Genomic DNA, 25,823 nt, shown 5'->3' on the forward strand with positions numbered 1-25,823 from the left:
CGTACTATATAGAACATACTTTTTTCAACAGTCGTGAAGTAAATTTAAATTCAAAAGTAGTACCTACTCAACAGTACGCAATTTCGGACGCCTTTTTCACACTTCGGGGTTTCGTGTTTCCGGCGCTCGGCATCCAGGGTACTTCCGGAATCTCTAAATGTAAGTGTTGTTGAAAGACACTATATTAAATATATTTTTTGTGCTCCCATTTGTTCAAATAGCAAAAGGAAAAACTCCACAATACTGTTTTCACAACTTTCAAAAGAGGAAAGAAATAGAGAGTGATTGATAACGGCAGTCAGACGAGAGAAAGATGTCAATTTGACGTCACTTCCACAGCCGCTGTAGAGAGTACCTCAGGGATGACGTGTTTTTGAAGGCAAAACCCGGAAGTGAGTTAGCATTTTAGGACTTCCCGTTCCATCGCCCTAAAGTCTTTGGGTTTTTTGAATGGGTTTTTGCTAAATTGCCTGAAATAAGGTCTGTGGTTAACAAAGCCTCTAAATACTTTCACGTTTGGTTCTATGACATAAAACACGCCAGTTATAACCCTCTTGTGATTATTTAAAAAACGGCGGTTGCTAACAAGTTGCTAAAAGGGACTACTTCCTTTGGGGACTTTAGACGTCATCGTGACAAACAGGACATTTGGACAGCATTTCTCATGAAAAAGTGGAAAAGTATTTATAACAGCACAGATAATCAGCGAGCATGTTTTTAAATAAAGTTGTTTTCTAAATAAAGTTTGAGGAAGTTTGGTGGTGACGACGTTGATCCATGGTGTGCTATAGTCCGTTTATAGCCTACTGTTAGCCTTTTATATCTGATGACTTTATTTAGGCTTGAAAATCTATAAATGTTTTGTTAACTTGTGAAGATTATCTTGATAGACAAAACGTGTAAGTGTCATAACCCTTTGTTAAACACAGAGCTTATTTTCTGCGATTTTCCAAAAGTCTATGGGAAAAAATGCATAGGCTTTCGATCGAGGGAATACGTGTGTCGCTAACTTCCGGATTGGCCTACAAAAACACATCATCCCTGGGGTACTCTATTTAGAAACACCCTCACAGCAGCGTTAACTAGATTTTTGTAATTTGATGCAAAGATAATATAATACAAAGTATAATGTAAAAAATGTACATAAAATAAATGAAAATATAAAAAACTTTGCAGGATTTTAAAATTTAAATTCAAATGTAGTACCTAATCAACATACGCGATTTCGGACGCAGCTTAGCCTTTTTCACACTTCCGGGTTTCGTGTTTCCGGCGCTCGGCATCGCAGGGTAAATGTACTTCCGGCGACGTCTAAATGTAAGTGAGACACGACATTAAATATATTTTTTGTGCTCCCATTTGTTCAAATAGCAAAAGGAAAAACTCCACAGTAGTGTTTTCACAACTTTCAAAAGAGGAAATAAAATAGAGAGCGATTGATAGCGGCAGTCAAACGAGAGAAAGATGTCAATTTGACGTCACTCCCTAGTTTTTTGTAATTTGATGCAAAGATAATATAATACAAAGTATAATGTTATAAATGTATATAAAAAACTTTGCAGGCTTTACGATGCTGAACATCATCACAGTCTGTGAAAAAAGGCGTGTACGAGTCTGACAAGAATTTGTTAAATAAAGTCATTATTTTTTTGTTTTTGAGCACAAAAATTATTATTGTCGCTTCATAACATTAAAGTTGAACCGCTGTAGTGACATTGACAATTTTAACAATGTTTTTACTACTTTTCTGCACTAAATGAATATGGTAGGCTAATTTCATAGCTTTCTATTGAGGATAAAAACAACTCAATCAAATCAAAAATAGTCTTTCATAATCAAATTTTTTTTTTAACTATTTGCATTTTAGACGCAACAATTCGACCTCAGTGTGTTCTGAAAGTGTTTCTCCTCTTTATTTGCAGAATCAGTTCTGGATCAGGAGTCACACCCGGAGACACGTCTGCCCGGTGTCAGGGGTGAGTTTGCCGGGGAAGTTACCCTGCCTCACCCGTGTTAACCAGCGCACACATTTGCCCGCTAATCTCTTCAAAGCCTCTCGCGCACATCTGACTTTCAAATCCGAGTGTTTGTCTTGAAAATGGGCTCTAATCCCGATCCGACCCGACCCGACCCAGCCACACCAGCACCTTTAAAATTCATTGGCGATTAGCGGAAACAGTAACGAGGCTCTTTCTCATTCATGGCGCTTGTGTAAACAACAGGCTGTGATTGACAGGTGAGGTCTGTGATTGACAGCTCTCAAACAGGTCAGGCCGAGCGCGGCGTTTCTCATTTTTTAAAGCACGCGGTGAATTCTGGCATGCCGCTGTTGATCGATAGTTACACTAACCAGCGTTTAACATTAGTGCACTTACTGTCCGAGAGGCTCCATTAATTTCTCCTGTAGTTCTGAAACACTCATATTTTGCTTTGGCATCACAAAAAAAAGGCATTTTCCCGAGCACAAAATAAATATATAAATGAAAAGCGCAGGGTCTCGTGCTCTCCGGGACTAATTGAATTGTGTTTGGGTTGGTTTGGGTTGGCTGACAGTAATCGCATCCGATGGTCGGGCCATTAAAGCGAGGCGCGCGCGTCTCCCGGTGACCGATCACTGCTGAATGCAGATTGAGCTAATGAGAGAGAGAGATTGATGAGAGAGAGAGAGGGGATGAAGGATCAGGAAAGGATGAGACGCGACCCGTCTGCGTCACGCACGAAAACAGGAGCCGGTGACCCGGGTGAAACCCGCCGGGCGCGCAGCGGGTGCGCGAGAGAAGACGCGATTCACGCGCTCTGTGTTTGCGATTTAGTACAAACAAAACTTTGTTTGACCATTTCTGTAGGCTCATTTTAAGATAAAGTCTTAAAATCAGCAGTTATATGAAAAAATATCCATATAAGCAAAATAAAATAAATAAATAAAATAAAATAAAATAAAATAAATACTGGATTTTATTAAAGTGAAATAACGCTAAATCTGTCTCGTCAACATTTATTTTTCATTACATATGCATGATGTAAAATCTCAAATAACGCTGAGTTGAATTAGACAGTTCATTTAATTTTACTTTGTTTTATTTCGTTAATGTTTCATATTAATTATTGGCATCGATGTTTCCATAAACATCCATATAATCTTTCCATTGCACAAAAAGTTCTTTATAGAGGAAAATCGATTAAAATCTTCTAGAAAAAAAATGCTTATTTTCTTTAACCCAGAATGATTTTTTTTTATGACATCACTGCATTAAAACCCCTATATTTTTAATTACTTTGGTATATTTCCTTAGTTAATTTGCATATTAATAATGTCATATTTCATGTTTGCTATTTAGCCAACAATGAAATCTTAAAGTATAAGCGCGCAACACTCGTTCTGAATCTCACGCACACGCGCGCACAGGTGACTCCGGAGCTCTTCTCAGGTGTTCACGGAGATGAACACGTGCTGAAAGGTTTCATTCAAACCGTCCCGGTGTCCGCGGCGACTTGTTGCTGTCGTGTGTATATCGTCACGTCCCGGTACAGACGTTAATGCGCGCGGGTGATGCGGATGATGCGGCCGCTGACGGATGGAGTTTGAGAGGCGCGTCAGCTCCGCCGCCGCTCACCCTAAATCAGCCAAATGCGCTGTGACGCGCCCGCCCGGGGCCGCACCGGATAACCAGGTTACACGCGCACGGAGAGAGCGCGGGTTACAGGGTCAGAAGTCAAAAGTCAAATGAATCCATATGCCTAAAAATTACACATTCAGCTGCATAAAAATACATTTTGTCCCTGATATGTGCTTATTATTGCGTAATTTTGAAATGTGAGTTTTATTGTTTGATTAAATTTGCTCATTTAATGTATAACATGCTTTTTATTATTTTTGAAAGAGTTTGTGTGGATTTAACATTCTTATATAATCGTTTGAAATGTGTGTAATAGTGATTGACAGCAAACAGATGCGCGTGACCGTGAGCAGCAGGTTTCCGTCCAGTCCTTTCTGATGAATAAACGAACGCAATTAAGTCAACATTAATTAGTATTTCACCTGAACCCGCGTTTATTTTATTTTACGATCATTTTACTTTATTTAAACGCAGTGTTGGTCCTTCTGACAACTCAAGGGGGTTTAAATAAAGGCCATTATTCGCGAAATCAAATTAAACTTCATCTCACACTACCACCAGAGCCACATTAAAGCTAAAACAATCCCACAATTCATTTAGCACGAGCTAGAACGGACCCATTTACCCGCTCTTGAAAACTTGCCCATTCTCGCCTTAATGGCATTAGTCTTAATAGCCATTAATAGTCATTTATTTAGAATTATATTTGCACGCGCGCTCACTCGCGAGGGTGATGCCCGCTTCAGCTCTGTTCGAGTAAGGAATAAAACGGCTATATGTAAAAAAGAAGGATCGAAAGATGAAATAGTTATAAAACGGCTATAGGTAAAAAAGAGGGAGCGAAAGATGAAATAGTTGACAGAAGAAGAGCAGGGTCGTGCTGGAAAGGGTTAATGCGGAGGTGCATTAGAGATGCATGGAGGAGCAGAGGGGAGGAGGCGTTCAGCACTGAGACATTGTCATGCAAACAGAGACCACCGCCTCGCCATTGTCTCCCGGACACCAACTTTATTATAAACACACCGCGAGCCGCCCGGCGCAGCAGAGCACCGGAACACCGGCACCGACAGACTCCCGCGAGGACACTCCAGCGCAGACAGCGACTCCTTCTCTACACCGCGTTCCGCTGGACTTCTAGCGGACATCCCGACCCACCTGCTCGAGCGAGATTCACCCACACCTGCGTCTCCATCCGCCCTCCACATGTACAAAATGGATTACTCGTATCTGAACACATATGACTCGTGCATGGCGGCGATGGAGGCGTCGGCATACGCGGACTTTAACTCGTGCAGTCAGACCAACACGTTCCAATACAACCCCATCCGGACCGGCTTCAGCTCCAACCCGGGCTGCGCGCCGCTCGGTTCGGCCAGCTGCACTCTGGGCGCGCTGAGAGAGCACCAGCCCGCGCCCTACTCCACAGGTAACGCGCGCGAGCGCACACACACATGTGCTTTATAAATATAGAACTAAAGCACTTCAGTGTGATTTACACTGAGAATATAAGGGGTGTAAAATATTAAACGCGTGGATATTCATCAACAATATATCCAATATCCATTTTTCTTATTGTAATATTCGTTTTGAATGAACGTCGCGAAACACTCTTAAGAAAATAAACGTTCCAAATGTGTTTTTAATGCCATTTCTGGTTCATAAAAGAACCTTTCAGTGATCAGTTCATAAAATAACAATTTTTTTTAATTAGTGTGAAGAACATTTGAATCTTTAAAGAACCTTTTGTGCATCTTAAAGGTTCTTCATGGAACCATCGATGCCGATTAAGAAGCTTTATTTTTAAGTGTATGTAATAAATAAAAAAATATTGTTTTAATTTGAATAATATTCCCAGTTGCAAAATCAAACGAGAATCATATAGTTTTCAGAGTTAAATCTGACTGCAGGTTTAATTTAATTCAAACAAAATTAATTTCATATATAATGGAGGCGCAAATCAATTTAAAGTAATTAATTTAATTATGTCTCACAGATCTATGATTAAAAAGCGCGTTTATTGGACAAGATTTCATCCTGTCTCGACTGATATTTCTGTGCTGTAAATGTAAATTAAGGGCCTAATTATTATTACATTATCACATAACTCTAAACAGAAAATGTTAAATTTATAGGGAGTCTGTAATTTTAAAATAAAATATTGAATTTAATAATAATAATAACAAGTCTATAAATTGACGCAGTGCGCAAATATATTTTTATGGCACTGATTTTCTACTGAAAAAACTCAATCTAAAAAAAAAAAAAATCTAATAAATTTACAAAATAGGAATTCATTAGTTTCTTTGAACTCTTTACTCTTAAATTGAAACTCACTGATCTTCCTTCATCTTTCAGTTCCGTACAAGTTCTTCTCGGATCCGTCCGGACTGAACGAGAAGCGGAAGCAGCGGCGGATCCGCACGACCTTCACGAGCTCTCAGCTGAAGGAGCTCGAGCGCGTGTTCGCGGAGACGCATTACCCGGATATTTACACGCGCGAGGAGCTCGCGCTGAAGATTGACCTGACCGAGGCGCGCGTGCAGGTGAGTCTTCATCATGAACATACACTCATGTTATTTAACAAAGAAACCGATTTTCGGAAGCCTTTTTTCACTTTTATGAGTGCGTACTTTTGAAATATGGGATTGTTAATGGCTGGTTTTAATATTTATTTTCGGCCTCTTAATTAATTTAGTTGGTTTTATTAGAGTGATTTATATGGGTGTGGTGTGCTGGAAACACTTTACAATGAAAAATCCGTAGATATATCTTAGTTATTGTCAATTTCAGCATCTTAAAAATAAAAGCTTCCAGAAGGGATTTATTTTTGATTCCCCCAAAGAACCTTCTTAGAACCATATTTTCTTAGTGAAAAGAACATTTTAAATAACTTTTAGTGCAATGCAAGTTTCCATGGATGGTTTTTCATGGAACCATCAATGCCAATAAAGAACATTTATTTTGGGAGGAAATAATGATAATGATGCTGAAAATTCAGATTTGATCACAGGAATAAATTACACTTTACTATATATTCACTTAGAAAACTAAAATTATTAATTAGAAAATTATTAAATTGTAATATTTCACAATTTTTACTGTATTTTGATTAAATAAATGCAGCCTTGGTGAGCAGAATAGACTTATTTTAAAAAGATTTTACATACATAGAAAGCACATTAAATTTAAGTAAACATCTACTTTTAAGTTTTCAAATACGTTTTGAGAGAATAAAATGTCATAATGTGGGTGAAATAATGTTCATTGTCATTTAGTGTAACACTTATATTTATGTAAAAACTGAAACAACACACTTATTCTGACCTGTACATATTAAAATATTTAAAAGAATAAGTGAGCATAATACATTTTATTGCATTTTAATTGAGTAAAAAATTCTTGCTAGGACAAAACCTAGGATAGTGGCAAAGTTTAAAAATGTACAAGTAATTAGTCTTTAATAGGCATAAATAGATTTTTGTTGTAATTATCCCTGACAAGATAACTGAATGACATTTTAGTGTCTTCTGTAAGTCATGGTGAAAATGTATATTTAATTTTTTTGCTCAGAAAAAAACAATCAAATTAAACATGACCCAAGTCAAAGCTGTATTACACTTATTGTTTTGATGCTTGAAAACCCTTTTTCGTCTTTGACCCATAAACACACGCGTCACTCGTCCTCAGGTCTGGTTCCAGAACCGACGGGCCAAGTTCCGTAAACAAGAGCGCGCCGCCAACTCTAAAGGAGCGACCGGCAGCAGTTCCAGCACAAAGAAGCCCGGAGAGAATCGCTCTTCATCTGAGGACGACGAGTCCAAAGAGTCCACGTGCAGCCCGACGCCCGACAGCACGGCATCCCTGCCCGGCTCCGGGAACATGGGCAGTCCCGGGGCGAGCAGCCTCAGTCCCAGCCCCGTCTCCGGCTCCTCCTTCAGCAACACCTCCATCTCACCCTCCATCCACCAGGGCCTGAAGAGCTCGCCGTGGCCCAGCATCGGCTCTGGCGCGGCGGCCGGCGTCCAGACGCAGGACCTGCTGAAGGCCTGGCAGCCCGCGGACAGTATGGCGACCGGTCCGTTCGCCGGCGTTCTGTCCTCCTTCCACCGGAAACCAAACACAATCAAGACCAACCTCTTCTAGTGCGTCTCGTCCCTCCGTCTGCTGCTGGTTCATTTGCGTGTAGAGCTCCTGATGTTCAACGGCTCATACTTCAGTAAGGTCTCGTGTGTTGACGTTAGTTAATGAGCCACTAACAACCCAGTGTAGCACTTGAAATTATTGAGTTGAGTCAAAGTAAATGATCCAAAATGTGTTCGTACAACATACTGAGAAGAAAAGGTTCTATATGAGATCATTTTATGGATTTATTTTTAATGAATTAATTAAGTTTTAATTTTAATTCAATTGTATGAATTAAGCAACTCATACTTTATCACTAGAAAAAAAATGAAATAACCCATTAAACATTAAGCATTATTTCTCCTTATATAGAAACTTTTTGGCATAAAATTGAGTCGAGAATCCTACACTGTAAAAAAAAAACATTTTCACAACATTTTTTCTTTTGTCAAAACAACTTAAATAATGTGGTTCAGATGACATAATATTTTGAGTTTCTGTTTGATTAAATCAGTGTTCTTCATTGTATTTTCAATGAACTCAATTTTAAGGCAGCCAGACAACTTAGTTTTTTAAGTTAAACCAACAATTCTTTCTTACAGTATATATATATATATATATATATATATATATATATATATATATATATATATATACACACACATAATTTTTTATTGTTGTATGTATATATATATATTAGGGATGTCAAGTAATTAAAAATTTTAATCTAATTAATTACACAATGTGGCAATTAATTAATTGCAAATTCATTGCACATCAAATTTGGCTGAGAAATTACCCCCATAAGATAATTTGAAGTGATTATTGTGTTAAAAAAGTAAGTTGAAATTAAAAATTTGCATTAATACAATGGTGATTGGTTTAATCAACAGAAACTCAAAATATGTTATCTGAACCACATCAATTATTGAAGTTGATTTGACCAAAGAAAAAATGTTAACAAATCATAAAAATATTTTTTTTACAGTGTAAGAATGTATTTTTGAATTTAGTTTTTATAAGGCAATCAGTTTGCATGCTTTTTTCCCAAAGTAAGGTTAACTAATTAGAATTTACAGTAAATTAATACTTTTACAGTATTTAATAATTTCAGTTAACATAATTTTTAACATCAAAAGTTGTATTTGTTAACTTAAAAATGAACAACCTTTAACATCCACAGAACTTTTCTGTTCCACAAAAGGTTCTTTAGATTATTAAAATAGTAAAAAAAAAATGGTTCTTTTGAGCTTTTGAACTAATGAAACAATGAGCAGCTGACATTAAGAACGGTTAATAAATGCTGTAATAATATATTTCTGGTTATTAGATCATGTTAAGTAATGCATTAACTAAAGTTAACAAATGAGACCTTATTGTAAAGTGTTTAATTTATTGTCATGTTGAACTCTGGGCGCTTCTGTGTGTGTGTGAGAGTGTGTGAGTGTGTGTTTGTTCTACAGCTGCGATCTTTTCCTCTTTATGGTCACGAGAGGATCTTTAACCCTGAAGATCTGCATCAACAGCGCTTGAATGAATTGTAATTGTCAGTAAATTAGATCTTCATTTCCTCGTAAATGAAGGTCCAGAAACATTCAGTCCAGCAGGAGCTTCAGAACAACAAATCAATTCTTACATGTTGAGCCTGCGTAGAAACGTCTGTCCTCTGTCTTACTGATGAATCTATCACTGAAGACACAGTGTGTGTGTGTGTGTGTGTGTGTGACCCCAGAAACAAGCATAGTTAAGCCACTTGTAGTTAATTTATTGAAGGAAAATACAAAAACAAAACAAACAAAAAAATGTTGGGATGGTTTTTTTAAGCTAGGCTTTTATTGAGAAATATTTTGTAAATATTAATATAAATACAATGTAGTTTCTTCTTTTTTTAATGTTTCAGTGCACGCCATGTGTTTCATGAATGATCTGCTGTATATAATCCATAAAAATGACAAAATAAAGAGTTAAAATGAACATCTCCAGTCTGATCTTATGTTCAATTCATCAGATTTCAGATGCAGGAACTCACAGGATATGACAGCATCTTGTGATGAGGAATTATTTTACAATTTTTTATTCTATTTTTGAGTAGAACAAGAAAAGGCAAAAACTAGCAGATGTTTTAATGTCATGAAAAATCAAAGCAAGTGTCATTTGCACACAATGTTTGAAATTTTAATGCTTGAATTAAATTCAAGTATGAAAACTTACATTTAGGAACATTCTTACAAACTTAGAATTTGTCTTAAGAACTCACCTTTTTTTCCTTTACGATTTTTGAACATCCAGATCTAGTTGATTAAAAGACGTTGAGACTTTAAATATTACAGTGGAAAAATAAATATAATAATATATTATATCCTGCATAATAATATTACTAAATATTATATAAGAAAATTGCTTTTTTTTTTTGACAAACATGTTTTAAAAAACAACAGCAGGTAATCACTTTATTTTATTTAATATTTCTGGGTTGAAATGTATTGAATGATAATCTATAAACCATATATATGTGTGTTTGCCATTCTACAGAATTGGTTCAAAGTTGCAAACGTCCTGAAAAAAATGTCTTTTTCCACATTTTGTACGTATGCAAATTGTATAATATCCCAAGTACACATTTCTAGTAATTGTACAGTTAATTCTCATATTGTATTTTCAAAAAGTTTTGGAATATTTTTCCTCTCCCCAAATTTGTCACTACTGAAACACAATAATAAATAATTTAATAAGAAGGGTTACATTGACCTATTACGATTTTGTTTACATCTACCTTGGAAATATATATTTTTTGCTATTTTTAAAAAATGTTTTCACAGGTAAATCAATAAAAATTACAATTTTAACAATATTTCAAGTATAATTTATGAGATTTGTTGTATTTTGAACCCAATCTTTCTTTGTAATAGTCATAAAGTTTATCAAACTGATTTCAAAGTGAATGATTCATTAGTTTGAATAAACATTGAACCAAACACTATAATAACATCTTAGTTGATCATTCAATATACTTTATTTCTGACAAAACATCCCATGTTTCGGAAGTGACTGCACAGTTTCAGTAGTGACAGTAATGTGTTGGTAGTGACCACATCACATGACAGGATGTAACTCACAAACTAAAATATATTAAAATACTAATGATTTGCATAACTGTACTAAAAAAAATTTTTTACCCCCCAAATAAATGATTATATGTTCCCTTTTGTCACTACCGAAACAGTCATGACCGAAACGTGAAGTTTCGGTAGTGCCAATTTTTGACACTTTTGAGCCGCTCAAAGATGATAATCAGCACATGGTTATCTAACACAGTTCTGAACAGTTGAACACACATAAAAACTAAATTTTATGGAATAACACCCAAAAAAGTTTGCTTAAAAGGTGTTTGTTAGTGACATTCCTTAAAGTTGCACACAGATTTTCAGACTTCTGAACACATTTAACTCAGAATGATGATCTATCTGCTGTGAAAGAGAGGCTGTGAGAGGAGGAACACAGGAATATTTCCTGATCAGAAATGTTTTTTTTTTTTTTTTTTACAATGTTTCATTATTTAAATATATATATATATATATATATATATATATATATATATATATATTTAACTTCACTTTAAAAAAAAAATCAAAAACATTTTTAAAAACAATGGAAAATTGTGTATATATATATATATATATATATATATATATATATATATATATATATATATATATATAAAAATTATATATCATTTTCGCAAGTTGAAATTTAGGGGTTAGGATTCAGGACAGACTCCTTCCCAATTGAAAGTACCCAATAAATTATAATTTTATATATATTAAGCTTATGGATATTTTAAATATTATTGTGGGATTCAATAGATAATAGAAGGATCTTAGTAAAAATCTAAAATTTGAATACTTTAATGTGTTTTGTGCTTGTGGGACAGCAGTTTGCACCAATTCTGTACAATGGTCCATACATACATTATATATATATATATATATATATATATATATATATATATATATATTATTATATACAAATGTAATTATCATTATATATATATATATATATATATAATGATAATTACATTTGTTCATATAAATATAATTCCAAATGTAATTACAAATTCTACAAATTATTTATGCTCAATGAGACACTTTCTTTTACTGATGGTGATTTTAGTTTTTATTAAACTGAAAAAAGAAAAACACATTAAAAAGGACAGTCATTAGCAGTCAAACACAAATATTAACAACAGAGTTAAAATGATTATACAGCAAAGAAATGAATGAAGCGTGAAAGACTTCTTAAGTTAAAACTTAATACACAAAGAAATGATATCTAGAATAATTCTGCTAGAACATATACATGCATTTTAGGAGAAACACCCCATAATTATAACATTAAAGACTGTTAAATAAAACAAACAAAGCTAAACATGGAGTGCTTCATTTAAACAGAACGAGGTAAACTCAAGCTTTCCCACACTGAACCTCATGTGACGTCTGTGGAAACGTGAGACTGACAAACAAACGCCGGGTCTGAATTCTGTTAGAAATGAATCAGCATTTGAATCTCACATCAGAATGAACCAACAAATAGAAAAAGATTCACGTGTAAAATATGAATTGAACTGTTTCCTCTCAAAAGCTCATGATGATGGTGCAGCGCCACCTGCTGAGGGGATTGTGTTATAACGTCCTCTGATCTTTCACACAAACCAAACATCCTCTGAACGAAGAGAAACGAACGTCCCTCGTGTTGACAAACACACACGAACACACACTGCTTCAAGTCACGGCTGGTTTTGGCTTATTTCCCTTTCCTTTAAAGTCATGAAACATGCACAAAAAACACTAACACTTCAGTCACCTTCAGCTCAAAGGTGAGGAATGCTCTGATGATGTCACTTCCTCCGGATGCAGACGACAGGAAGTGGAGGGCGGGGCTGTAGTGAAACATCTTTTTTGACACGTCGACTTGTTTAAATAATATCACAAACTATAATGACATGAGATTAAATTCTACCAGTGCAAAGTTCAGGCCGGATTCTGCCGGCTCGGTCCGGATCGGGATCGGCTCACTTTTGCTGCTGCTGTTTTAAGCTGGCCAACAGGATCTTCTTATGGGCGGGGTCACGAACACCCGCCTCTTCCAGATCCTCCTCTGTGATGTCACTGCAGGAAAGAGACGTGATTGGATGATGGGTTCATCTGAAAATCTCAATCACAATCAACTATGATTGGCTCTTGCTGAGCAGCGCTGAGAAAAGTAACAGGCATCATGTGACATTTTACAACTGAATAATGACACTGATGGACATTAAGTTAAAAAAGCATGGGAAACCTTCTGAGAATAGAATAAATTACTCTCTACATTTGTAAAGAGTTATATTTTATGGTGCTTTTGCAGCTTTTCGAAGACTTGAGTTCACTGTGATGTGATGAAGCAGCGAGCGACAGAAGTCAGTCATGCGAGTTTGAACCATCACAAGGCTGAAGTATGAGTGTGACAGAGACTCGTACCTGAGGAACTCCAGATCGTCCCAGCCGTTGTGCAGCAGCCCTTCCTCATAATGCTGCAGACCGAGCTTCTGCAACCACTCGCCCACACTGACCTCCACCGACAGACTGCTGCTGCTGCTCTCGTCATGCCACATGCCCTGCGCGCGCACACACACACACACAAACAAACAAACACACAAACACACAAACACACACACACGTCAGTGTGAGATAGAGCAGGTTAATGCAGCAGGATTTCCTCTGTTGCTAAAGGAGTGTCAGAAAAGCTTCATATTGACCAGGGATTTTCATCAGGGGTCAAATGTGACAGACGTGTCCACCCCGAAGGAGAACATTTTTCAAATATTGGCTTTAAAATGTGGATTTACAGTCCGTTTTAGCATGAGGATATAGTATATAATAATAATAACTATTATTATTACTACTAACAACAACAACAACAATAATATAATAACAATAATAATTATTTACTATTATTCAAATATTTTTATTTGATTAAATCTTACAATTAATAAAATGATAAAATATAACATTTATTTATTATAACAATAATTATTATTTATTAGTATTATTATTTAAATATTTTTTTATTATATTATAAAATTAATACAATTAAAAATATATATTTATTTTATTATTTATTTATTTATTTATGTAATAATTATAGAAATTAAATAAAGAAATATTTACCCTAAAGTACAGTAAAATAATAATAAAATAATAATTATTTATTATTATTTAAATATTTTTTATTAAATTGTAAAATTAATAATATTATAAAATAATTTATTTTATTATTTATTTATTTAATAATTATATAAATTAAATAAAGAATTACTAACCCTAAAGCACTGTAAAATAATAATAATAGTAATAATTAATAAAAATTTATTTTATTAAAATTATACAATTAATGCAAATATAAAATATTTTTTCATTAATTATTAATTATAAAATAATAATGCTGAAATATTTATATACAAAGATACTAACCCTAATGTACTGTAAAATAATAAAAAAAAATAATAATCATCATTTTGTTTTATAGTACAACTATAAAATTACAATAAATTAATGTACAACTATAAAATTACAAAATTAATAATGTAATAGCGAATGTTGAAATTAAAGCTGCAGTCCGTAAGTTTTGCCTCTTTGTCGCCATCTCTGTTTGAAAGCTGCAATTGCAGTTATTTACAGAGTTATCATCTTTATGTGGGTTGTGCGTCAGCGCGGATGAATCTAATGCTTGCTGTCAGTCACCGCACCAGTGTGGATACTGTACTTCTGAATCACAGATTCTACATCTTGGAAGCATGACCAAAATAAGAATTTTCACTGGAAAATATCATCTGAACAAGTACATAACATGTCTGCCACTTTTGTTCTGACCAACTGAGAAAAAAAGCATTATGTACTGGTTATGTACTTGCTCAACTTGGATAATTTTTTTACCCAAAAAAGTTACGGACTGCAGCTTTAACAAACTAAGATTAATAAATGCTGTAGAAGTATTTTTTATTGTCAGTTCATGACGACTAATGCAGTTAGTCTGATCTGATTGTGGGCTTCTGTCTGTGTTTGTCCTCACCTCCTCAGGCAGGTCTTCAGCGATGCTCTCCTCCTGTATGGAGCGCGGCGGGAAGGTCAGGCCTCTCATGTGAGGAGCCGCCGCCCCCTTCACGACCCCGCCTCGCTCTCTCCCCGACGGATACTCCACCTCGCTCAGCGTTTTGGCCATCTGCAGGACAGAACACGACTGGTCGTCTAGTCCAGAGGCTCCGCCTCCTCGACGGAAAGGGGCGGGGGTTGGGTTTAGCATGGGCGGAGTCTCCAGGCAGAAAGCCACACCTCCTCCAGGGGGCGATACAAAGCTGGGAGACGACAGCGGTTTGGACGGAACAGCAGACGGAGGCGGTATCTTGACGTCGGCGAGGTCCGGAAACATCCGCGGTTTTCCGAACGAGTTCTCCGCCATCTCCAGAGCTCCTTTGGGCAGCGGCGGAGGAGGGAAATCAGGCGGAGGGCGATTCAGCGACCCGACGTGAGGCCCAATGTTCCCGTCATCCTCCGAAGACCCCTCCTCGCTGATGGGGCGAACCGGGCGCCCACCCGTCTGCCAGCGGCCCTGCGCCGAACTCCCACTGGGCGGCTTGTTTTTCCCCACGCCTCCCACAGGAGCAGCTGTTTTATTGGCTAATGGAGGGAGGGCGGAGCCTGGGAGGAGGTCAGAGGCCAGAGCGGATTGGTTGGGAACGCCTTCTAGAATGTAGTAGGCGGGGTTATTGAAGCTGTTTTTGCATGTTGTGGCGTCACCATCAAACGGATCCTGTTTGCCTCTGACGAACCAGAACAACAGACAGTCAGGGTTATTATCGTTGACTGAAACTAAAAGCATAAAAAACATTTTTGTTATTTAAAAAAAAAAATAAATGTAACTAAAATTAAAATAATAGCATAAAGTAATATACTAGTTATAATTAATATTATTTAATAAAATAATATTAATAAAATAAATGTAACAAATAAAATACAATAAATATTTTTTGTTTAATAAAATAATGTGTAACGTGTGTGTAACGTTTGAAGCATGTGTGTAACGTGTATGTGTGTAACGTGTATGCGAGTGTGTAATGTGTGTGTATGTAACGTGTGAAGCGTTTGTAAAGTGTGTGTAACGTATGTGTAATGTGTGCGAATATGTGTGTGTAACAAGCGTGTGTAACGTGTATATGTGTAGCATGTGAAGCATGTATGTAACATGTAACGTGTGTGTGTGTGTGTGTGTGTGTGTAACTTATGTGTGTATGTAACGTGAAGCATGTGTGTAACGTGTGTATGTGAGTGTGTGTGCAACATGTATGTTTGTTTGTTTCATGCATCATGGCTATTTACATGTCAAAAAAAGAGGTCAGTATCATACATAAAATTTACACTATATAAAACATTTCAACTTAACATAAGATAGAAAATCTAAAATACATTCAGGTGGTACATTTTCATGCAGCGTGTATGTAACGTGTGTGTGTGTAACGCGCGTGTGTGTACGTAACGTGTAATGTGTGCTTGTAAGACATGTGTAACATGTTTGTTTGTGTGTGTAATGTGAGTGTGTATAACGTGTGTATGTAACGTGTGTGTGTATGTAACGTAGTGTTTGTGTGAAGCGTGTTTTTAAAGTGTGTGTAATGTGTGTGAGTATGTGAGTGTAACAAGCATGTGTGTAACGTATATGTGTGTAGCGTGAAGCGTGTATGTAACGTGTAACTTGTGTGTGTGTGCGTGTGTGTGTGTGTAATGCATGTGTGTGTAATGTGTGTATGTGAGTGCGTGCAACGCGTATGTAACGTGTGTAACGCGTGTGTACATAACGTGTGTAATGCGTGCTTGTAAAATATATGTAACATGTTTGTTTGTGTGCGTAACGTGTGTGCGTGTGTGTGAGTGTGTATAACGTGTGTATGTAACGTGTGCGTGTGTAACGTGTGTGAGTATGTGAGTGTAACGTGTATGTAACGTGTAACGTGTGTGTGTGTGTGTGTGTGTGTGTAACATGTGAAGCTTGTGTGTGTGTGTAATGTGTGTATGTGCGTGTATGTAACGTGTGGGTGTAACGTGTGTGTATGTAACGTGAAGCGTGTGTGTGTGTGTGTGTGTGTGTGTGTGTGTGTGTGTAATGCATGTGTGTGTAATGTGTGTATGTGAGTGCGTGCAACGTGTATGTAACGTGTGTGTAACGCGTGTGTACATAACGTGTGTAATGCGTGCTTGTAAAATATGTGTAACATGTTTGTTTGTGTGCGTAATGTGTGTGTGCGTGTGTGCGTGTGTGTATAACGTGTGTATGTAACGTGTGCGTGTGTGAGTATGTGAGTGTAACGTGTATGTAACGTGTGTGTGTATGTAACATGTGAAGCGTGTGTGTGTGTGTGTGTGTGTGTAACATGTGAAGCGTGTGTGTGTGTGTGTGTGTGTGTGTGTGTGTGTGCAACGTGTATGTAACGTGTGGGTGTAACGTGGGTGTAACGTGTGTGTACATAACGTGTGTATGTAACGTGTGCGTGTGTAACGTGTGTGAGTATGTGAGTGTAACGTGTATGTAACGTGTAACGTGTGTGTGTGTGTGTGTGTGTGTGTGTAACATGTGAAGCTTGTGTGTGTGTGTAATGTGTGTATGTGCGTGTATGTAACGTGTGGGTGTAACGTGTGTGTATGTAACGTGAAGCGTGTGTGTGTGTGTGTGTGTGTGTGTGTGTGTGTGTAATGCATGTGTGTGTAATGTGTGTATGTGAGTGCGTGCAACGTGTATGTAACGTGTGTGTAACGCGTGTGTACATAACGTGTGTAATGCGTGCTTGTAAAATATGTGTAACATGTTTGTTTGTGTGCGTAATGTGTGTGTGCGTGTGTGCGTGTGTGTATAACGTGTGTATGTAACGTGTGCGTGTGTGAGTATGTGAGTGTAACGTGTATGTAACGTGTGTGTGTATGTAACATGTGAAGCGTGTGTGTGTGTGTGTGTGTGTAACATGTGAAGCGTGTGTGTGTGTGTGTGTGTGTGTGTGTGTGTGTGTGTGTGCAACGTGTATGTAACGTGTGGGTGTAACGTGGGTGTAACGTGTGTGTACATAACGTGTGTAATGCGTGCTTGTAAAACATGTGTAACATGTTTGTGTGCGTAACGCGCGCGCGAGTGTGAGTGTGTATAACGTGTGCGTGTGTAACGTGTGAGTATGTGAGTGTAACAAGCATGTGTGTAACGTGTATGTGTGTAGCGTGTATGTAATGTGTAACGTGTGTGTGTGTGTAACACGTGAAGTGTGTGTGTGTGTGTGTGTGATGCATGTGTGTGTAACGTGTGTATGTGTGTGCAACGTGTATGTAACGTGTGTGTACGTAATGTGTGTAATGCGTGCTTGTAACACGTGTTTGTGTGTAAAGTGTGTGTGCGTGTGTAATGAGTGTGTGTGTAACGTGTGTGTAACGTGTGAGTGGATGTGTTAGTGAGTTTGTGTGTGCGTATGTGTTTGTGTCCACCTGTTCTGTGCGCTGTCTTCTTTCGAAGAGTGTGTGTGTGGATGTCGCCCCGTGATGCTCTTATCTCCCTCCTCCGATACCTTACCGAGGTCAGCTGACCCCAACTTCCTGCTGGTGGACGGTCTAAAAGGAACAGAATGACAGTTGTGTCTGACACTTTACCGGACCAAAAACACGCTTGCAGAAACACAGTGATCACGTCAAGAAATGAACCATGACTTGTTTTTGACTCACTTGACATAATCGTGTCCGGCTCTCGGAGGAAGAGTTCTGCCTTTGGGTCCGCCCGTCTCGTCCTTGTCAACACTGATCCACTCTGAGAGAAACGACAAACACATGACAACAATCTGGGGTAAAACAGGTAGAGAGAAAATGAATATGTAGGGCTCATGATGTCCACACACACACACACACACACACACTCAGTACCGTATAGTCGTTCTCTTGTGCCCATGCGCTCTGACGGCACTCGGACCCTCATGGAGCCACGGATGTTTCCCGTCTCCTCACCGCGGTGGGACAGATACGTGTGAAACTGCTGCGCTGTGCTGCCAATCATCGACTTCAGAGCCAAAACACACTCACCTACACACACACACACACACACACACACACACACACACACACACACACACACACACAGAGTCCATTACAAATGCATGCAAAACAAAACACATAAATCGTCTTCTAAACTAGAAAAATGTCTCGGTTTTTTGTGCAAGAAACCTTGACTAACACAAGTGACTTACAAAATGCTATAAAAGCAACAATTTGACTTAATTTAATAATATAATTTAATTTAATAACCCCAAAAGTGCTCTACAAATGGGCACAAGAATGCAGTGCTTCAGTCTATCAGAATGAAGATCATAACTCAGCAGGAGTTTAGACTGTATTCTCAGCACGACCACGAGGTGGCGCTGCAGCAGACTTCAGTTTCAGACACAGTCTGAAGATCATCTGTCTGAGCAAGTTAGTTAAACACCTTTATGTCAGGTACCTGAACAGCAACACTTCAGCTTTAACGAGGTTAATTACAGCCAGAACGATCCTGAACTGATTCGCTCACACACCGTATGATTCGTATCCGTCCAGAGATTTGACCGTCAGCAGAAGATGTTGGTCCTGTAGATACTCGATGTCGGATAAGATGGGCTTGAGTGTCGTCAGCTGTTTGGAGGACCAGCCCACACGCAGGAAGTTCACGTTATCACTGCTCTGAGTGTCATTTTCATAGCTCTTCTTAAACTCTAAACACACACACACACACACACACACACACAGGTTACACATCACTCAATTTATGCCAATAATGCGGCACACTAACATTTTTCACCCTCAGTCCACATTATTTCCTGCTGTACATTCGGTTTAACCCACAAACAAGGAAGTTCAAAGCATGCAAATGCTTTTCATATTCTTTTTATCATATTCTTTTATCAGTTGTTTATCAGTCAGTATGGAGTTCAACATTCATCTCTATCGCTGCCGGAAATCTGATCTAGCAAAGTCTGAGATGGGTGGATTCACCAAGATGATTCTTAATGTTTAATGCAAGAAGTAAAAATCTAGTTAAAACACTCAAGGCATGTTTTCTGACTAATGAACTATTACAATGCATAGTAATAAATACCAATAATTGCATTTTACTGCATTTTTTAATTATTTTATATTTTAACATGTATAGAATGACTTCTGTCAACATTTCTCAGTGATGGCATAAATAAACATTAAAATATTTAATTTTATTTATTTATATGCACAAATATAACAATGCATAGTAATAAACATCAATATTTGCATATTTAATCATATTTTTACTGAAACATTTTAATATGCACCAATATATCAATGAATACATAGTAATAAACATCATTAATTGCATATTTAATGCAATATTTATCTGCGTATTTTTAGAATGACATTTTAAAGTGACAACATGAATAAATAAATAAGAATATTTAATTCCATTCATTTATATGCACTAAAATAACAATGCATAGTAATAATCATCAATATTTGCATATTTAATGCAATATTTAATTATTTTATTATTTAATATATTTAGAATGACTTCTGTCAACTTTTTTAGGGATATATTTTTAATGAAACATTCAGAAAGACTTCAGTCAACATTTTTTTCAGTGATGGCATGAATAAATAATATAAATAATAATATTCGTTTATATGCACTAATATAACAATGCATAGTAATAATCATCAATATTTGCATATGTAATCGCATATTTTTACTGAAACATTTTAATATATTTAGAAAGGCTTCAGTCAACATTTCTCAATGATGACATGAATAAATATGAATATTTAATTGTACTCATTTATATGCATTAATATAACAATGCATAGCAAACATCATTAATTGCATATTTATTTGCATAGTTTTACTAAAACATTTTAATATATTTAGAATGACATTTTAAAGTGACAACATGAATAAATAAAAATAATAATATTTAATTTATATAATAATGCACAGTAATAAACATCAATATTTGCATGTTTAATGCATTATTTAATCAGATATTTCTACTAAAATATTTTAATATTTTTAGAATGAATTCTGTCACCATTTTTCAGTGATGATGCAAACAAATTGGTAAATCAATTTTGAATCAATTCATTAAAACAGTTTGAACTGATTCACAGAAACTATTATTACATAATTACCATGTATAATTATCATTAGAATTGATCGATCAGATTTCAGGCAGTGATAATAATCAATGCTGAACTCAGATTGCTCGATTATTATCTTATAAAGATTCTCTCATAATTTTCCTCATTGGTGTAACTCGTTTAATGAGTTTCTTACCCTCCAGACACGTCGAATAAAACTCGATGAAGAATTTGGTTCTGCTGGCCGTCTTCACGATGGCTTCGATGTTCTCAAACTCAATATACGCCTGTTCGGAAGACTTGGGCAGACCTGCGGAGGAAGAGCAGCTTAAAACGGACGTTCACCGGAAACACAAAACAGAGCGATGACATCACGCGCCGTACCTTTCTTGGAGACAAACTGTGAGGTCACGCCCACCTCAAACGTGCCGAAGACGGGCGAGTGATCGCTGGTGACGATGTCATCCGTACAGCCTGACAGAAACACAGTCAAAACAAATATTTGCATATTTATCTGAGTGGGTGGCATATGCAAATCAGCCTCAGTAACCAACAAAACTTCACATGCTTTCATAACACACTTTTGTCAGCCTGGTATTTGTCATATACTTTGAGAGTAGAGCTGGATCATTTAATATTTGTGCTGTCAAAACGATTAATCACATCTAACATAAAAGTTAGAGTTTACATAATATCAGAATTTCTTCATTCAACACGGAAGATATTGATTACAACTTCAACACCATTGAACCGAACCATCAAGAATTTCTCCCGAGAATGAATATCCGGATGCTCTTCAACAGCTCAGGCATTTGCAAATATCATACATTCGAACACTAAATGGCGATTTAGTATTAAGTTGTGAAACCCTTTGCTTTATAGTGAGAAACTGATGGTTCTTCCAGCTGGTTAAATGACTCTTTTCATAGCTCCATTCCCCTGTTATGCTACGGTTTAATTCACTTCCACTTTCTCATTTCCCAATGTCAACTTAACGATTATGATCATAACTACATGGCCATGGAAAATATCCTTTCTGAAGAGTTGACAGACAATCAAACTCAGTGTTCGCTGGCCGAAAAAAATCTCGCAATTCTAACTTTTCTTCAATTCCGAATTTATAACTTTATTTCTCGCAATTCCGACTTTTCCACACAATTCCGACTTTTCCTGAATTCCGAGTTTATATCTAGCAATTCCAACTTTATTTCTCGCAATTGCAACTTTCCCCCCACAATTCTGACTTTTCCTCAATTACGAGTTTATATCACTCAACTCTGACTTTTTTCCCTCTCAGTTCCAAGTTTATAATTGCAGCTTTGACTTTTTTTCCTTGCAATTGCAAAACTTGCAATTTAAAAGTTTATAACTCGCAATTCTGACTTTTTTTTGCAATTGCAAGTTTACATCTCACATTTTCTCACAATTGTGAATTTTTTCACACAATTTGAACTTTATAACTGGCCATTTAAAAGTTTATAACTTGCAATTCTAACTTTTTTCTCAGAATTGCAAGTTTATATCACAATTCTGACTTTACTTCTCGCAATTGCAACTTTTTCTCACAATTCTAACTTTATTTCTTGCAATTACGATTTTAAACTCTGACTTTTTTTCTGGCCGAACAGATTGATTAATTGTAATATTAATTTAGCCACAATTCGATTAACTGATCCAAATATTTATAATTAATTACACCAAGTTGATTAGATGATTAATTATTCATATTATGTGATTAATCGATTTGACAGCACTAATTAATATACATCATTATAGTTTTTATTTTGACACCACAAGCTGATCCACCATGTTGATTTTTAATGTTTAACGCAAGAAGTAAAAAATCTAGTTAAAATAAGCAAGGCACATTTTTTGATAAATGAACCCAAGGATGAAAATGTAAGCCTATTTGCAACAATAAAACTGCATATTTAATGCAATATTTATTCAAATATTTCTACTAAAACATTTTAATATATTTCGAAATGATTTCTGTCAACATTTTTCAGTGATGATGTGAACAAATCAGTGAATCAGTTTTGAATCAATTCATTAAAATGTACAGTTTTGAACTGATTCACAGAATTTTTTATACTTTATGGCAAACTAAAATAGCAAGTGTGTTATAATTACATAAATTAATGATGATATAAAATATGTAAAGCAATATAAATTAAAGCAATTTCACACCCCAAGTCAAAAGTTTTTTAATGTTTTTAAGACTGCATTTATTTACTCAAAAATACATTAAAATTGTGAAATATTATTGTAAGTTAAAATATCTGTTTTCTATGTGAATATATGGTAAAGTGTAATTTATTCCTGTAATCAAAGCTGAATTTTCAGCATCATTACTCCAGTCTTCAATGTCACATGATCTTGATTTGCAACATTTCTGATCATCAATGTTGAAATCAGTTGTGCTGCTTCAGATTTGTACTTACGAGAAAGATTTCTAATAAACGCTGTTCTTTTGAACTTTAATTAATCATATTAGTTGACATCATACCGTAAGAGTTGCAAACGATGTGTGTCTCAGGATACGATTTCCAGAGAATTCTGTCGCACCATGAAGGAACGTTGGTCCGCATCTAGAGGGAACGGAGGAGGAATTTAGAGAATGCAGGACGCTTCACTTCCTTTGGCAAAGGTCGGATCACAGGAAGTAGCTTCCTTAGAACATGTTAGCACGGGATTCTATCTTTATACTCAATAATGTGAACTTCTTCAAGACAATTTGAGAGTGATTTCAGGGTGATGTGAAGCATCTGAGGTGACGCACCCCTGTGGCTTTCTGCTTCTGCCAGACGTACGTGTCTCGGGAGCCGCGCTCATATCGGTACGTGGGCGGGTAGGTGATCTCCTCCTCCGCTGGACACACACACACAGGAAATGATGCGGCAGGGAAAGGAAGTATTGCTGAGCCAAGAGACTCAAATCTCAAAGGCACATTTAGATAATCTAGAGAAAAACTCTAGAACAAACATGCATTTAAAAACGAAATAAAACTGTCAATAAAAACTGTAAATCCTTGTACATGAAGGTACAGAACGTGTCCAGGTTTTTTGTAATTAATAAATCAATATAATAAATGATATACAATATAATAAGTTATAATATTGTAAAATCTCATTGGATTCTCATTATTGCAATGTTTTTGTTGGCACCTTACATTAAGCTCTCATTAATTAATTAATGCAATAACTAACATTAACAATTTGCAAAACATATGTTACAGTATTTATTAATCTTTGTTAACATTAGTTAATAAAAAATATAACTCTTCCGACACGCAGACAGACAGAGGTGAGCCGCACCGAACCGAAGGAAGACTTTGTTCTTCTCCCTCTCCAGATTTAGCTGGTCCACCTTCAACAATGGCTCAAATTCCTTCCTGTTGATGTAGTTGAGGATTTCCTGTGAGAGAGAGAGAGTCATAGACACGCCAGTGTTCAGACGCCACAGCTGTGCAGGTTACAGTGCTGAACTCCTGCAGGTACTAGTGTACTGCACAGTGGAATTGTGGGATACAGATCAATGAAACAGATCTTCCATGCACACAGACCCTTCATATGCTGTGCACAGTAAGCACACTGCAATCATATGTGAGGCTTGTTACAGCCACAGAATAAAAAATAAAAAAGGTAATTGCGACTTTCTCACAATTCTGACTTTATTTCTCGCAATTGTGATTTTTTCCACAATTCTGACTTTTTTCCTCAATTCCAAGTTTATATTTCACAATTTTGACTTTATTTCTTTCTCGCAATTGCGACTTTTCCCTTGAATTCCCCTGCTCGCAATTCCGACTTTATTTTTTCGCGAATTGTGATTTTTTCCCCACAATTCTGAGTTTATATCTCGCAATTCTGACTTTTCTTCAATTCCGAATTTATAACTTTATTTCTTGCAATTCCGACTTTTCCCCACAATTCCAACTTTTCCTGAATTCTGAGTTTATATCTAGCAATTCCAACTTTATTTCTCGCAATTGCGATTTCCCCCCTACACAATTCTGACTTTTCTTCAATTCCGAATTTATGACTTTATTTCTTGCAATTACCGACTTTTCCCCACAATTCCAACTTTTCCTGAAATTCCAAGTTTATATCTAGCAATTCCAACTTTATTTCTCGCAATTGCGATTTCCCCCCTACACAATTCTGACTTTTCTTCAATTCCGAATTTATAACTTTATTTCTTGCAATTACGACTTTTCCCCACAATTCCAACTTTTCCTGAATTCCAAGTTTATATCTAGCAATTCCAACTTTATTTCTCGCAATTGCGATTTCCCCCCTACACAATTCTGACTTTTCTTCAATTCCGAATTTATGACTTTATTTCTTGCAATTACGACTTTTCCCCACAATTCCAACTTTTCCTAAATTCCAAGTTTATATCTAGCAATTCCAACTTTATTTCTTGCGCAATTGCGATTTCCCAATTACCCTACACAATTCTGACTTTTCTTCAATTCCGAATTTATGACTTTATTTCTTGCAATTACGACTTTTCCCCACAATTCCAACTTTTCCTGAATTCCAAGTTTATATCTAGCAATTCCAACTTTATTTCTCGCAATTGCGATTTCCCCCCTACACAATTCTGACTTTTCTTCTATTCCGAATTTATAACTTTATTTCTTGCAATTCCAACTTTTCCCCACAATTCCAACTTTTCCTGAATTCCAAGTTTATATCTAGCAATTCCAACTTTATTTCTCACAATTGCGATTTCCCCCCTAAACAATTCTGACTTTATATCTCGCAATTCCGAATTTATAACTTTATTTCTCGCAATTCCGACTTTTCCCCACAATTCCAACTTTTCCTGAATTCTGAGTTTATATCTAGCAATTCCAACTTTATTTCTCGCAATTGCGATTTCCCCCCAC

General features: G+C 36.4%; 2 protein-coding genes across 2 annotated transcripts in view; one reads left to right on the top strand and one right to left on the bottom strand.

Annotated features, from left to right (window-relative positions):
• Nucleotides 1-1,147: 1,147 nt before the first annotated feature.
• On the top strand, nt 1,148-8,359 carry phox2a (paired like homeobox 2A). The gene is made up of 3 exons (XM_048161864.1): nt 1,148-5,043; nt 5,973-6,160; nt 7,305-8,359. Exons 1-3 carry the CDS (start codon nt 4,821-4,823, stop codon nt 7,758-7,760), a joined length of 867 nt encoding a protein of 288 aa, XP_048017821.1. The 5' UTR covers nt 1,148-4,820; the 3' UTR covers nt 7,761-8,359.
• A 3,525-nt stretch (nt 8,360-11,884) lies between these two features.
• inppl1a (inositol polyphosphate phosphatase-like 1a) overlaps nt 11,885-25,823 on the bottom strand; it is a 44,274-nt gene continuing 30,335 nt past the window's right edge. The window contains exons 16-27 of the mRNA XM_048159728.1: nt 24,244-24,343; nt 23,709-23,797; nt 23,436-23,517; nt 21,311-21,400; nt 21,123-21,236; nt 19,363-19,539; nt 18,719-18,874; nt 18,524-18,605; nt 18,290-18,412; nt 14,844-15,591; nt 13,253-13,389; nt 11,885-12,904 (exon numbers count right to left, since the gene is read on the bottom strand). Of these exons, the coding sequence (XP_048015685.1) occupies nt 12,808-12,904; nt 13,253-13,389; nt 14,844-15,591; nt 18,290-18,412; nt 18,524-18,605; nt 18,719-18,874; nt 19,363-19,539; nt 21,123-21,236; nt 21,311-21,400; nt 23,436-23,517; nt 23,709-23,797; nt 24,244-24,343 (1,995 nt within the window). The 3' untranslated portion in view covers nt 11,885-12,807. The remainder of the gene's footprint in view (nt 12,905-13,252; nt 13,390-14,843; nt 15,592-18,289; nt 18,413-18,523; nt 18,606-18,718; nt 18,875-19,362; nt 19,540-21,122; nt 21,237-21,310; nt 21,401-23,435; nt 23,518-23,708; nt 23,798-24,243; nt 24,344-25,823) is intronic.

The sequence above is a fragment of the Megalobrama amblycephala genome, linkage group LG16 (genome assembly GCF_018812025.1).
Source record: "Megalobrama amblycephala isolate DHTTF-2021 linkage group LG16, ASM1881202v1, whole genome shotgun sequence".
NCBI lineage: Eukaryota > Metazoa > Chordata > Actinopteri > Cypriniformes > Xenocyprididae > Megalobrama > Megalobrama amblycephala.